The sequence below is a fragment of the Mya arenaria genome, chromosome 12 (genome assembly GCF_026914265.1).
Source record: "Mya arenaria isolate MELC-2E11 chromosome 12, ASM2691426v1".
NCBI classification, from domain to species: Eukaryota; Metazoa; Mollusca; class Bivalvia; order Myida; family Myidae; genus Mya; species Mya arenaria.
The window spans coordinates 27,321,886-27,338,101 of record NC_069133.1 but is presented as its reverse complement, the minus strand read 5'-3'; the positions used below and the strand labels follow the sequence as shown (position 1 = coordinate 27,338,101).

Here is a 16,216-nt window from a genome sequence, read left to right as displayed (position 1 = left end):
TTTCCTTGTCTCCCTGTCCTGTTCTCCAGTAACTTCATAATATCCGTTAATCAAGAGCACCCGGAAGTAGAAACGAGAAAATGTCAACAAAATAACAAATTTACAGGATTTATGTCGGGAAAATTCAAGAATGAGCTGGTTTGTCTTTCTTACGTTACCTTAAAACGTTTACATTAACTTACATATGTCGTAGTTTATCAGGATCGGCTTTCATTACGCACATGAAATCACAGACACCAGAATGTATGACGCAAAGGCATATTTTCGGTTTTGCGCTGTTGATCATAAACATAATTAAGACAACAACATTTCATGATTTTAAGACAATATTGGCACATGTCAGCATAGCCTTATATTATTTAAAATGAAAACAAATTATTTTAAAATAAATGTCCATGCTGCAGATTCAAAACTACATCCGTACATGTAACAAGTTCAACAATCTTACCAGTTACATGTAGTCCTAACAGTATCTTAAATCAATCAAAACACACACTCAAAGTCAGCTGAAAAAAGCCATTGGATGCTTATTTTCCTGCCAAATCAGTGTAAAACCACAAATTATGCCACTCTTTAATGGTATAGTAAACCTGGGAGAAAAAGTGTGCCCAGTGTGGGGCCCGAATCCATGAACGCTGGAACACTAGCACGGCACAGTAACCAACTGAGCTAACCGGGCAACTGGTTCATTCCCACAACAAATTCCTTCCCCATAAGTCTTTTAAGCTGACATTTACCGCTAACACCATTAAAATAAACCTGGAATGAAAAGTGCGCCTGGTGTGATGCTTGAGCCCACAGCCCCCCGATCACTAGGACGACCTTCTCACCAACTGAGCTAACCGGACAGCTGGTTCATACCCACACACACTACACTCCTTCCCATTAACATTTTAGGCTGACTAATAATATGTAGTGCTAAATTTACAATACACTTCATTCTAATGCCAAATGTTGGAAATTGTAGTCATCCTCACATGATCAACCATAACAGTACCTAGGTGAATGATGAAATGTGAAAACATTTATATTGGTTGGCATGAAATTTCGTGGTTTGCCGAAAAGTTACCATTTCATGGGTACTTGAATTCGTGAAAAAAAATTGAAACTGCGATTGTCTCCATAATCTCCACGCGCTCGCCCGCTTTTTCCGTATTCTATGTAACTCCGTTTATGACGCTCGCTAAAGTGGTATGAAATGCCAATTAGTGCATATACCCATGTCAATTATCAATTTAATTGGAAATTAAGGTCATAAAATAAGATGTACCTTCATCATAAATACAGAAAGGCAAAGCCATTGAATGCCAATTATGAATTTTGCAAATTGTGAAAACACCGAGAAGGTGCATATATTTGAGTAAACAATCCCAAAAGATAGCCGATGTTTACAAATTTAATCACTTTTGATTATCATCTCATTTCCTACCATTTCATTTCAATATTTATTCACACGTTTTTGTTTAATAATTATAATAATTATATATTGAACGCATTGTTATGAAAATTGACACATTGTGTGCTCAGTAACCTCCAATGTAATCGATTAATTATTTCATTAAAGAAAAAGTACCGACGCTCTTCACTCATATCTTGTTAACCTTGAGATTTTCATGAACAGGACACGTTTAAGCACGTGCTTCTGTCATTTGGTTCATAAAAACACATTTTAAATTAAATAAATTTAATTGATTTGGTTTATTATTTGTTAAAGGCAGATATAATATATTAACAAAACAATGATAGTAAGATATACAGTGAGATGGGTATTGTATTGTATACTGCGGCATCTGTAGAGTATGTACATAGCATGGCAATTGAAAAAGGGAATAAATGGTCTATATTTCGTGGGATGATTTAACAGTACATATTACTTTATTTTACTTCAATTTTAAACATTATGTATATCCAGCTTGTTTTGAATTCCCATGTGTATTTATATTGGGCCTCTTTAGCAAAAATTGGTTTTCCACTCCACTTATAAATCCATCAAAACTGTATTGTTTCTTCCTGGTATATACAGGTATTTGAGGTATTTATTGCAGGAATCCATTTAGTCGGCACGCGGGCTCGAAGAAGATTGTGGTGTCCCGCCATTCTGAACGGGAGATTGAGAGAGAAGTCAAGCGTCTGGACGAGTAAGTTGGGCATCCACTGGGCTCTAGATTACATAGATTTATAATTATGTGAGAACTGAATGTTTTTATAATTTCTTTCAAGAAATATTATTGAAAAAAGTATGGGTGCAGAAATATATCAATTTGTTTGTATCTCAGATTTTATCATTTTAAGGCAGCTGAAACTGGTATGGCAAATGATAATTTTTAACCTTATTTTACACTTTAAATAAGTTCTCCACTAATGAGTTCTAAACTGCAAAGAAGGTTAGTAAATATGAAAAGATACATATGAAGTGAAAAAGTTGTATGAATTTGTTACCATAGACTGTTTAGCTTTGTGCGAAAATTGGACAGTCATGTGACGGGAATCTATTTTTACCTAACGATATATACATAGTGATGAAACGATTATCGAGTACAATCAAATGACAATCAATGAGTTTTGAATGACCCATATCATTTTGGTACCATTTGAAAGGGTTTAGTGTGTAAAGATAGAATATATGTATTTAAATGATACTCAAGTGCTCCAGCTAGACCTGAATAGCAGGGTGGGGTCCATTTTGATAGCTGCCCTTTTCCAGCACCCAGCTGCCTTTTTACTACACCAAGCTGTGCCCTTTTGTTTGAGAGAAAAATAATTATAAAATAATGAATATACATTTTTACACTTAAGTAAAGATAAAATCTAAGGACATGTTAAGTACTCATAAAAAAACTATTACTATGTTTTATTAAAAGTACACGAAGTTACAACACATACTCAATAGGAATTGAACATAATGGCCTTTGCAAGTGCAACAGTAAGGCTTAATGCAATCAAAAAGGGCCCTTTTTGACCTAGTACCCTGCCCTTTTCAACCCCTAGCTAGAGCACTGATTCTTATTAAAAGAATGATAACTTATTAAAAGAAATGTGTATGAAACACATATATTGGCCTCCAAAGATTGATAAATTGGCCATAAGATATCATCAGATTTCAATTAGTTTTAAGTTGTACTAATTTCTTAAAGCTTGATTTTGAAGAAAGCTGATAGCTTAAAGAAGCACTCTTCTGGGAAGAAACCAGCTCTGGTGTCCATTTTGAGAGCTGGCTGAGTGTCCTGTTTTGTCTTTGATTGCTAAATACTTTTAGCAGCTTTGAATTCAATGTCACGTAATTCTGAAAATTGGCATCTTGAAATACATGTTATCTGCTGTTTTTCTGCACTTCTAATACGAGGGCTGTTCCCAAATTTAATGGACAGGCTTAGTACTTTTAAATATGAATATTATAAGTTATCATATATGTAATGAGGATCTAACTTTTCAAAGAGCCACCTTTTTGAGATCATTTAAGAAACAGATTGTCTAGAAATGACCATATCATATTATTGTAAACATTGCCAAGAAAACTAAGGATATTGAACATAGAGCACTTTGGAAATATCTTAGGTTATAAAATACTTTAAACAAAGATTGAATGATACAAAATTCATTTGAAACATAACTCAACATAAAATAAAAAAACAACAACATGTAATATAAAAATGTTTTGCCATTTATTCTTAACTCATCCCCTTACATCTGATTGTTTTTACATTTGATAGGAAGGTGCATATTCTTTTTTACCAAAGAAGGCATACATTAGATGTAATTCTTAATTTCTAGCTTGAAATTAAAGGTTTCTGACCTTGGAACTGTTTTTAAATGCGACTTACAGGTTTTTCATGAGCATTATTGAACCACAATATATAAAACATGAGAAAAAAATAAGACAAAAAATAGGTAGTCTGTATTACAACAAATTGATATTCATAATTTTGTGATATAAAATTATAAACATAAAACTGTAATAAGATAAAGCATAACAAAAATATGGGCGGATTAATTTCTTTTAAATAAATTGCATTTTTTACTTCAAGGTGCTTTGATGTGTAGTAAGTGTAGGTGCTCCGATCAAATCAGGGGTCTTCCAATCAAAATTTTTGAATGAAGTTTTCAATGCTTCTTCACAAAATATTGAATGACCTGTTGTTAGAATATGTCAAATTGCTTACATTAATAAATGGTGAATTTAAATTGGCCCTGACGGCTCACAATCCACAAACTTTAAGAACAGCCCTCATTGTACAAAATTTTATAATAGCAAATAATGGGTCTCTTAAGATTATTATTAAAATTTAATTCTATAAAGATCTTAATTGTCTAAATAATTAAAATAATTAAACTGTATTTATCTCTAGCTTTGTAAAATCAGTATTTCAGTTTTGTTATTTTTCACATTTTAGATTTGACAATATATTTAAATACAGAAGGAATGTCTGCATGCATGATAATTAAATGTTAGATTTATTTCTCCCATTTAGCCAACAGTTGGAGACAAACCGTGCTTTTCTCTTTTGCTTTTTGAAGAAGAATAATTGATGTATTGAGATAGCCTTAGTTTTTGGCTTTGGTGGTCTCATTGTTGTCTTACAGAGCAGTTTAACCTTGGCCATTAAACTCAAAAACCCTTCCAAGATTTTCAAAGGAAACTTGGTAGATGTTATGTATTCTGACAGAAGTTTTACACCTTTTGTTTGGTTACTAAAGCCAAAGGTGCCTCTAGGATTTAATTTTAGAGGGGAGTTATCTTAGGGGCATATCCCTCAGAACCCAAATTGATATGGTTTAAAATGTTTGCATGGGGATCTTAACAATTTCTAGTCTGAATTGGTGCATTTGGGGCATTTTTTATTACTTTTGTCTGCTATATTGAAATTAAAAGTAAACTCTGCTGATTTAGTTTAAACATATTTATTCAACATATCTATATATATATATAATAATAAAAGTCGACGTACACATTAAATACATCTGCTGATTTAAGTGGGTTGAGGTGCGCAAGCACTCTAACCCCCTCGATTCACTTGTAATAAAATATGTCCAAGGGGCCTTAAATGTAGTAGGGTAATAAGATATGTCCAAGGGGCCTTAAAGGTAGTAGGGTAATAAGATATGTCCAAGGGGCCTTAAATGTAGTAGGGTAATAAGATATGTCCAAGGGGCCTTATAGGTAGTAGGGTAATAAGATATGTCCAAGGGGCCTTAAAGGTAGTAGGGTAATAAGATATGTCCAAGGGGCCTTAAAGGTAGTAGGGTAATAAGATATGTCCAAGGGGCCCTATAGGTAGTAGGGTAATAAGATATGTCCAAGGGGCTAATAGGCAGTAGGGTAATAAGATATGTCCAAGGGGCTAATAGGCAGTAGGGTATTAAGATATGTCCAAGGGGCTAATAGGCAGTAGGGTATTAAGATATGTCCAAGGGGCTAATAGGTAGTAGGGTAATAAGATATGTCCAAGGGGCTAATAGGTAGTTGGGCCTAATAGGCAGTAGGGTAATAAGATATGTCCAAGGGGCTAATAGGTAGTAGGGTAATAAGATACGTCCAAGGGGCTAATAGGCAGTAGGGTATTAAGATATGTCCAAGGGCCTAATAGGTAGTAGGGTAATAAGATATGTCCAAGGGGCTAATAGGTAGTAGGGCCTAATAGGTTGTAGGGTAATAAGATTTGTCCAAGGGGCTAATAGGTAGTGGGGCCTAATAGGTAGTAGGGTAATAAGATATGTCCAAGGGCCTTATAGGCAGTAGGGTAATAAGATATGTCCAAGGGGCTAATAGGTAGTAGGGTAATAAGATACGTCCAAGGGGCTAATAGGCAGTAGGGTAATAAGATATGTCCAAGGGGCTAATAGGTAGTAGGGTAATAAGATACGTCCAAGGGTCTAATAGGCAGTAGGGTATTAAGATATGTCCAAGGGCCTAATAGGTAGTAGGGTAATAAGATATGTCCAAGGGGCTAATAGGTAGTAGGGCCTAATAGGTTGTAGGGTAATAAGATTTGTCCAAGGGGCTAATAGGTAGTGGGGCCTAATAGGTAGTAGGGTAATAAGATATGTCCAAGGGCCTTATAGGCAGTAGGGTAATAAGATATGTCCAAGGGGCTAATAGGTAGTAGGGTAATAAGATACGTCCAAGGGGCTAATAGGCAGTAGGGTAATAAGATATGTCCAAGGGGCTAATAGGTAGTAGGGGTATAAGATACGTCCAAGGGGCTAATAGGCAGTAGGGTATTAAGATATGTCCAAGGGGCTAATAGGCAGTAGGGTATTAAGATATGTCCAAGGGGCTAATAGGTAGTAGGGTAATAAGATATGTCCAAGGGGCTAATAGGCAGTAGGGTATTAAGATACGTCCAAGGGGCTAATAGGCAGTAGGGTAATAAGATATGTCCAAGGGGCTAATAGGCAGTAGGGTAATAAGATATGTCCAAGGGGCTAATAGGCAGTAGGGTATTAAGATATGTCCAAGGGGCTAATAGGCAGTAGGGTATTAAGATATGTCCAAGGGGCTAATAGGTAGTAGGGTAATAAGATATGTCCAAGGGGCTAATAGGTAGTAGGGTAATAAGATACGTCCAAGGGGCTAATAGGCAGTAGGGTATTAAGATATGTCCAAGGGCCTAATAGGTAGTAGGGTAATAAGATATGTCCAAGGGGCTAATAGGTAGTAGGGCCTAATAGGTTGTAGGGTAATAAGATATGTCCAAGGGGCTAATAGGTAGTGGGGCCTCATAGGTAGTAGGGTAATAAGATATGTCCAAGGGGCTAATAGGCAGTAGGGTAATAAGATATGTCCAAGGGGCCTTATAGGTAGTAGGGTAATAAGATACGTCCAAGGGGCTAATAGGCAGTAGGGTAATAAGATATGTCCAAGGGGCTAATAGGTAGTAGGGTAATAAGATACGTCCAAGGGGCTAATAGGTAGTAGGGTAATAAGATATGTCCAAGGGGCTAATAGGCAGTAGGGTAATAAGATATGTCCAAGGGGCTAATAGGTAGTAGGGTAATAAGATACGTCCAAGGGGCTAATAGGTAGTAGGGTAATAAGATACGTCCAAGGGGCTAATAGGTAGTAGGGTAATAAGATACGTCCAAGAGGGCTTATAGGTAGTAGGGTAATAAAATGTGTCTGAGGGGCCTAATTCATTCTGCTATTTATAATTTTACTTATAACTTCTAAACCAATAAACTGACGAAATAAGAGAATGGGACTTTAAACTGTATTCCAGTTTTTCCCTTTTAATATATTTTTTTATGTTTAACATTCAAAAATAGCAAGCAGTCACATTCTGGCATTTGCTGAATGAAAAAGATGGTTTGTTCCTTCAAAATGGATAAGAAATGCTAAGAAATGCATTTTGAATCAATTACACAAGAAGCAGATATGACGTTCTCCATGACAGCCAAATATTGCGTAAGCCAATTCAATAATGGCAAGGGCATATATCATAGACTATTACCATAATACCCTTGCTATGATTGCAGTTTATATCTTCTTTTATTCAAATCGCTTCATTTTTTTGCTATAATTCTCTCACTGATATATGGTGTTTGGAAGGGAAGGGTGATATTATACCCTAGGGATGAGCAACAGATGTATTGTTGATCCCTTTATTATGGTTTCAGATTGGAGGAGGCCTCTAGGAAATTGTATAAGGATGGGAGAAGGCTGTGTGAGGCTAATAATGGTAAACAAATCTACTTTATATTCCGAGCAATGGCTAGAGAGCCTATCCTACATTGCATCTCGGCTCACTGAATCGGACAGGATGATTAATGCCAAGAATTTTTTAATATGATCAAGATTAATGTCATTTTTTTGAAAACTGTTCATTCATATGAGACATTGTATTATATAATGAAAGAAATCAAATATATCAGATTCATAGTTAAATTATGAAAAACTCCTAGGCATGTTCAATGAACTATATCTTTGATTTGAATTGACAGTTTTTAAGAATGACTGTTTTTTTAAGAATCATTATTGAGTTTGCTAGTGATATTTCTTATATTCTTATTTTTTGTGTCTTTTGCCAATATGCTTTACTTTGTTATGGAAATGACTTACCATAATCTTCATAGTATGTTATTGTAGTTACCAGTCATTTCTTAGAATTGATTTTTGGATTGCTGTTTTAAGCCAATATGCTTTACTTGGTACAGATATATCTAAATGTTAATAGAAATATCATTGTTTTTCTACTGACTTATAAGAATTGAGAGTCTTTTGGTGTGTTTTTTGCCAATATGCTTAACTTTGGTACAGAATAATTCAATTTTCATAGAACATTATTGTTTTTATAGTGATTTATTAGAATTGTGTGTTTTTTTGTGTTCATTTTGCCATTATGTTTGATGGTGGTACAGAAATTTCTTAATATTCATAGAAGCATTATTGTTTCTGCAACTGATTTCTTTAAATTGAGTATTTTCGTGAGGTTTTTTTGACAATATGCTTTACCTTGTTACGGAATTGTGATATTAGGAAATGATATTAACAAGGCAAAAACACATCTCTGAAATAATTTGATTTAGGTTTTAAACATGTTTATGCATGAACATGGCAATACGCTCAGGTGCCAAATGAGACCTTTCATGAACATGGCAATACGCTCAGGTGCCAAATGAGACCTTTCATGAACATGGCAATATGCTCAAGTGCCAAATGAGACCTTTCATGAACATGGCAGTAGGCTCAGGTGCCAAATGAGACCTTTCATGAACATGGCAATATGCTCAGGTGCCAAATGAGACCTTTCATGAACATGGCAGTAGGCTCAGGTGCCAAATGAGACCTTTCATGAGCATGGCAGTAGGCTCAGGTGCCAAATGAGAGTTTGCATGAACATTGCAATAGGCTCAGGTGCCAAATGAGACCTTTCATGGACATTGCAATAGGCTCAGGTGCCAAATGAGACCTTTCATGGACATTGCAATAGGCTCAAGTGCCAAATGAGACCTTGCATAAACATGGCAGTAGGCTCAGGTGCCAAATGAGACCTTGCATGAACATGGCAGTAGGCTCAGGTGCCAAATGAGACCTTTCATGGACATTGCAATAGGCTCAAGTGCCAAATGAGACCTTGCATGAACATGGCAGTAGGCTCAGGTGCCAAATGAGACCTTTCATGGACATTGCAATAGGCTCAAGTGCCAAATGAGACCTTGCATGAACATGGCAGTAGGCTCAGGTGCTAAATGAGTCAACATTGCATGAACATGGCAGTATGCTCAGGTGCCAAATTAGACCTTGCATGACATTAGGCTCAGGTGCCAAATGAGAAATTTCATGAACATAGCAGTAGGTGCAGAAGCCATCAACAAAAATATTTTTAAATTGAATGTTGTTATTTGTTGTTGACATCATCAAACCTTTAGTCAGATTGTAAGTATTAAAGATTTCATCTATAATTTTTCTATATAGTATATCATTTACCTGAAACCTGTATTGCAATTTAGACCACACCGGAAAACATTCCAATTTCTCCTGAAAATATCACAGTACCATGCTTCATGTACGTACTTCAGCTGTGGGCAAGGCAGAGCACAAGCTGGTCCAGGGTGTGTTGAGTAGTGGGTTGTGTGTGGAGGTTGAGGGGCTGCAACATGACCTAGAGACTTGGGAGGGCGCCCTGGAGGACATTCAGAGAAACAGGCAGGAAATGGTGGGCATATAGTTGTTCTTATATTCATTATTTTATTGCTTATGTCTTGCCATCTCAATTTGCCCTAAATTATTTCAAATATAAGCAAAGGTTTGATGGTACAGTCTCTTAAGATATTCAGAGCAAATGCTTAATCAACTTTCATTTAGGGTCAAGCTTGACATTAGTTTAAGGTAAGCCATCCATAATTATGATGCAAAGACGTGTTAGTGCATTTAAGATATAAACATCAAGATCATTTCTATGTTTATCCATTATATTATTTTTGCATGGATTACATTTCTGAATGACTCTATTATAATGATTTGTTATATTAAAGGGAGGTAATTATACAAAAAATGTTTATATAGCAAAATTTCTATTAACTTGTTTCTGTAGTAACATTATAAATGTCTGCATAATAAATGCTCTCAGTGAAAACTTTACAAGTAGCGATTTTTAGTATTAATGATGGATGGATAACCTTAAGTTCAAAACTCTTCTTAATATAAAGACTTTATTAAAACTGCACTCTCTCAGATTGAACGTTTTGACAACTTTTTTCATTTTTTGTCTTAGAACGAGCCAATTTTTGTGAAAACCCATGGAAACCAGTTATATAAAACTGCTGACAAAAAATCAGATCGCAGCAATCTTATATCATTGGTTTGCAGATATTAATGCAAAGAATTGCTCTTTCAAAGACAAAAAATAAAAAAGTTGTTAAAATGGTCAATCTGTGAGAGTGCAGCTTTAAGATTTAAGCATCTTTATGGGATGGTTTAGATTTACACCATATCATCTGCAATTGATTGAAGGTTAAGGTCACACCTGACATTTAGTAACATATGTACTTTCAATTATTGAACTTTAATTCTTAATTCTTAATACCAAAAAACATGCAGACATTCTATTTACAAAATATTACATTCACTATTTATTAATACTGTTGTAAAAGAGGAGTACATTTAGTTCATTTATTTACATGAACAGTAATGTATACACTATACAGTTTATAAAACATAATTATTCTTGCTCTCTCAGGTCCTGATTTTTCTATTTACAATTCTTTGCAGAATGCAAACATTCAGAAGACGATGGTGGAGCCTATGAAAAAGTGTGTAAACAGTACACTCCATATCATGCCTCAGTATTTTAATCCGTCACATTTTAGGCTTAGCCATTAACAATCTAGCAGAATGAAAAAAATGACTCTAATATGGAATTAAAGTAAAAGTATGTGAATTAAACAGACATTGTAATGCACTTGTGTTATAGAGTTTAAAATTGGATGTATGGAATGAACAATTATTATACTTACTTGGGGTGTATTGTTACTGAAACGTAGAAATGCACATGATGAAGCCCTTGATTGTTTCTTTCATAGATTCAATGCAGTTTTTCCTGGCATACAGACAGCAATAAAGAAGCGAGAACAGAGCCTACAGGATTATAATAAAAAGCAGGCCAATTTTAATAAGTACCAGGAACGGGAACGGACAGGCGCTAACGTTGTCAAACTTGACACTGTAAGTATCATTTCAAATCTTAATTGAAACTTTTTCTGCTACATACTCCAGGCATTGTTTAATAACCATTTTTGATGTCCTTAAAATCTTTTTCGTGATGTTTTTCACGGATTAGCATCTGGGATTTAGAAAGCTGAAATAATGTTTTAGTGTTCAAAATTATATTTTGTTGACTGAGATTGAGAGGTCTGGCCACAATATCACAAAAATACTTAAGTCAAATCTCAATGTCAATCTCAACTTAATTTTCCAAATAAAAGCATAATCTTTTTCAACATTTTGTATGATTTTAATCTTTCTCAAAGCGTATTTTCTCATGGAATATGTTGATAAAATCCTTTTTGAAAATATGCGAAATAAAAAAAAATAGAGCAAAAAAGTAAACCTAAGTTTATTGCTTAATAACATTGAGTACTCAATTCCATTTTGTGCTGTATGATGTTTTCTTCGAGATATGGACGAAAGCTTTTAATAAACATATTTCTATGAGAGAATGTGCTTTTTAAAATGGTAAAAACATCTAAGATTTTGACTCGCTTTTGATGTTATGTGGCAAAATGAAATAAGATTGAGATTTGACTGAAGAAATTTTGTGATATGGAGGCCTATACTCAGAACATCACTCATCATTAACCATGTTAGGACTGTCCAGATGATAGTGACATACAAAAGTATGACGTATTTAATAGAATTGATAGAATATTAGATGAATGAAATACATTTATAAGATAATCTGATTTCCTAGAGACTTTGTTAGGGGAAAAATGTGTTTTAATATTAACACAATGTAATATTTCTCTCTAGTTTTTGAAAATGAAGATGTCTGATGCCGTTAAGAGTTTTTGCTCTCATTATAAACAAGAAAATGATATCCCTTCTTGTTTGAATAAAATCAATAACAATTTTTTCTCTCCTAGAATCGCAAAGTCCTTGATGCAGCCCAGAGAGACTTTGAGAACCATGATAGTGCTCTACGCCAGGACTTGCCCAAGTTCTATGATGGCAGGATTGATTACTTCAAGCCCTCTTTTGACGCTCTGGTCAGATCTCAGCTCGCATATAACAATGAGGCATTCAGGGCCTACACAGAGGTGTCGTCAGAAATGTTCAGTAATTCAAAGTGCAGTGAAAACGAGAGACGCCAGAGAATCAATCAAACATTGTCAGAAATCAAAGCTCTTGCCATCACTGTTGATGATTGAAATTAATATGCAGGTTTTTATGCCCCCACAAAGTGGCGGCATATAGGGTTGCCCTTGTCCGTACGTACGTCTGTCTGTCTGTACGTACGTACATCCCGAAGATTGTTTCTGATCTAATTCTTGAAAACCGTTTGTCCAATCCTCACCAAACTTTACATGTTTGTGACCATAATATCTTGATCAAGTTTGATAGTCATGGAAATCGCTTTAGTCATTTAGGAGTTACGGCCCTTTTTTGCCAAAAATACTTCAAAAATATATGTTTCCAATCTAATTCTTTAAAACTGTTTGTCCAATCCTCACCAAACTTTAAACACATGTTTGTGACCATAATATCTTGATCAAGTTCGATAGTCATGGAAATCGCTTTAGTCATTTAGGAGTTACGGCCCTTTTTTGCCAAAAATACTTCAAAAATATATGTTTCCAATCTAATTCTTGAAAAGTATGTGTCCAATGTGGATCCAACAAGTTTTTTCCTGCCTGAATGGCGCCATATAACCTATACAGTCTTGCGATGCCGTAAAACCCAACTCAACTCAACTTATCCTATATGTGCAGATTATCCTGAATAATCATTATGGCTTATTTTCTGTGACAAAAAATCGAAGTGGGGGCATCCTTGTCCTATGGACACATTTCTAGTTGCTTTCTGTGATAAAAGGTACTTTTTTGTTCATTGCTATTTCCATATGTATGGCAGTGGTCGAACATAAGTATGCAAGCCCTGCATTGGTAATATGTCTTCCGGGCTTGCTAAAATTTTGAATTTTATATAGCAGGGCTTGTTAAAAAATTTGTATAGTATAAGGTAACAGTATAAGAATTCGGGCTTTTTTCATCCAAAAGTCTAATGTTGATGACTGGTATGGTAATATCTTTGATGTGAGCAAAACAGCGTGATTGTTTTCATTTTGATCGGTGTGTCTTTAAATTGAGCAAAATAATGTGATTGTTGATAACTACTTTAATATTCGTGGTTAAATATGTAAAAGTGAGCACAAAAAATAATGTGCTTGTTCACTGGTAAGTGCAATGTTTTTATAAGAGTATTAATTCTCACGTTTTATATTGTTTTGATATTTTATTTCTAATGTCAATGATTGTTGATCTGTACTTTGTATAGAACTCAGTAATTGTCATGTTACAAGATACAATTAATTGATTTTTTTGTCATATTTATTTGCTATACAATACAATAAACGATATCCATACATTTAGTTGTATTAATTGTCAAATCATTATTGTTCCACAATCTTATGTTTCATTGTGTTGGAACTCTAAGTCCTTATTATGTTAAAATTATAGAAAATTATATTAATAGAGTCATTTAAAGTTCAGAGAACATCTTAAATGTGCCGTTTTGGTCTAGAAATATAATAATACACTTAGTAGCATGACCAGAATTTCCGCTTTCAATTACTTTAAAAACCTATATTTATATTGTATGTGAAGGTTATGCTTGGTCTAGCACGACATCCCAGCCCACCTATGGTCAAGGTCATGTGGAAGGTGTTGATGCACATTACAATAGCTGATCAGGCAAATGTCTTCTTTGGTTAAGCATGGGGAAGATAATGGTGTGCAATAGCATGTCAAGCAAATGCGGGCTTTGGTCAAGCTTGGGTAAGATTTGGGTACAATAGCTGGTCAAGCAAACAGCTGCTTTACGTAAGCGTAGGGAAGATGAACAATACCAGGTCAAGCAAATGTGTGGTTTGGTCGAGGGAGGTGAAGACACTGATGTATTATAGTTGGTCAAGCAAATGCATGCTTTGGTCAAGTGTGTGGAAGATACTGATTTACGATAGCTGGTAAGCAAATGTGTGCTTTGGTCATTCGTGGGGAAGATACTGACGTAAAATAGCTGGTCAAGCAAATGGCTTCTTTGGTCGAGGGTGGGGAAGACACTGATTTAAATACCTGTTAAGCAAATGCATGCTTTTGTCAAGCGTGGGGTAGACACTGATGTAAAATAGCTGGTAAGCAAATGTGTGGTGTGGTCGAGCGTGGGGAAGACACTGATTTAAATAGCTGTTAAGCAAATGTGTGCTTTGGTCGAGCGTGGGGAATACATTGATATAAAATAGCTGGTAAGCAAATGTGTGGTGTGGTCAAGTGTGGGTAAGACACTGATGTAAAATAGCTGGTCAAACAAATGCGTGCTTTGGCCAAGAGTGGGGAAGATACTGATGTAAAATAATACATGTAGGTCAAGCAAATATCTGCTTTGATCAAGAGTGGTGATGATGCTGATGTTCAATAGCAGGTCAAGCAAACGGCTGCTTTAGTCAAAAGTGGTGATGCTACTGATGTACAATAGCTGGTCAAGCAAATGTCTTGCTTTGGTCAAGCGTAGGAATGATGCTGATGTACAATAGCTGGTCAAGCAAATGGCTTGCTTAGGTCGAAGCATGGGGGAAATACTGATATAAAGTAGCTGATTAAGGAAATGGCTGCTTTGGTCAAGCGTGGGGAAGAAGCTGATGTAAAATAGCTGGTAAAGCTAATGGTTTAGTCAAGCGTGTGGAACATACTGATGTAAATAAGCTGGACAAGCTAATGGTTGCTTTGGTCAAGCTTGCTTTGATCAAGCGTGGGAAATAAACTGATGTAGAATAACTGGTCAACCAATTGTGTGCTTTGGTCAAGCGTGTTGATGGTACAGATGTGCAATAGCTGGTCAAGCTAACGGTTACTTTGGTCAAGCGTTTGAAAGAGGCTGATGTACAATAGCTGATCAAGCAAATGGCTGCTTTGGTCAAGCGTTGGGTAGAGACTGATGTTAAATAGATGGTCAAGCAATTATCCGCTCTGGTCAAGCTGGACTGGACATAAAAGGGTATTAAAACTCCAACAGGTGTACAATAAAGGGTTAAAGACTGCAATGGGTGTTTTGGGGATAGGTGAGCGATTTAGAGGCCTTAATGATACTCTTGGAAAACAACTTAATTCATATTTCATATACCCTGACCCATAAATCAGAACTACAAATGCATATAAACCTTTGACAAATGTAGTAATCTGATGGAGTCCCAACTCCCAAATGTCCTGAGTCAGTATCATGTGTAAAGTGATGAAACTTTGCGTCAAATCAAGTTTAACATTATAACTTGTGTGCAAACTATCATCAAAATATTATTATATTTTTTAGTTGAATGAAGGCCCTTAATCGCTCACCTACCCTCAAATCACTGTGCTCGTAGTCTTTATTTTTCTGTACGGATTCGAAACGATCCAGGGATCTTAAAGAAAATCCTTCTGATTTGTTTGCTGACTCATCTGAGCACATCTAACATCTCTCTCTCTATATATTCACTCTTTTGTGAATTGTAATGTGAACTAGAAACTGTCACTACCTTGGACTTAAAGACGTATATATGTTTGTATAAACGTAATCCCTGACCAATGTTACCAACTATCGAATTCACTTGTGAGTGTCATGTTGATCTTATAGGGACTCGCTCATGTTTTTGTAAAAAAAAATTTGATTTGAAGAAATAAAGTGTGGTCAATCATTAGGAGTGTTATAACTAATATACCGACAGTTGGAACCTTTCAACAAATTCAATTCAATTTATTTTATTCAAGTAAACAAAGGCCATCGGTCCAAAATACACAAAAAACAACAACATAGTATATATAGTAGTTGCAACATACAATTTGCATATTTATCATGTCTAACAGATGGTATACATAGATTGTTCACTTTAATATTGTATTATTATTTTCAGTAGAGAGTAAAGAATAGAAATCATTTAAACTATTACCAGATGAATACCAGCCAAAAAGATATTGTCTACGAATAATATCGAATTTAGGACATTGAAAGAATGCATGAATATTCACAATC

General features: G+C 35.3%; 1 protein-coding gene across 1 annotated transcript; it reads left to right on the top strand.

Moving 5' to 3' along the window:
• The first annotated feature begins 26 nt into the window (after nt 1-26).
• LOC128211533 (bridging integrator 3-like) lies at nt 27-13,581 on the top strand. The gene is made up of 7 exons (XM_052916436.1): nt 27-138; nt 2,046-2,138; nt 7,615-7,676; nt 9,517-9,653; nt 10,709-10,749; nt 11,020-11,161; nt 12,079-13,581. The coding sequence occupies exons 1-7, from the start codon at nt 131-133 to the stop codon at nt 12,361-12,363; spliced, it is 768 nt and encodes a 255-aa protein (XP_052772396.1). The 5' UTR covers nt 27-130; the 3' UTR covers nt 12,364-13,581.
• The last annotated feature ends 2,635 nt before the right edge of the window (nt 13,582-16,216 follow it).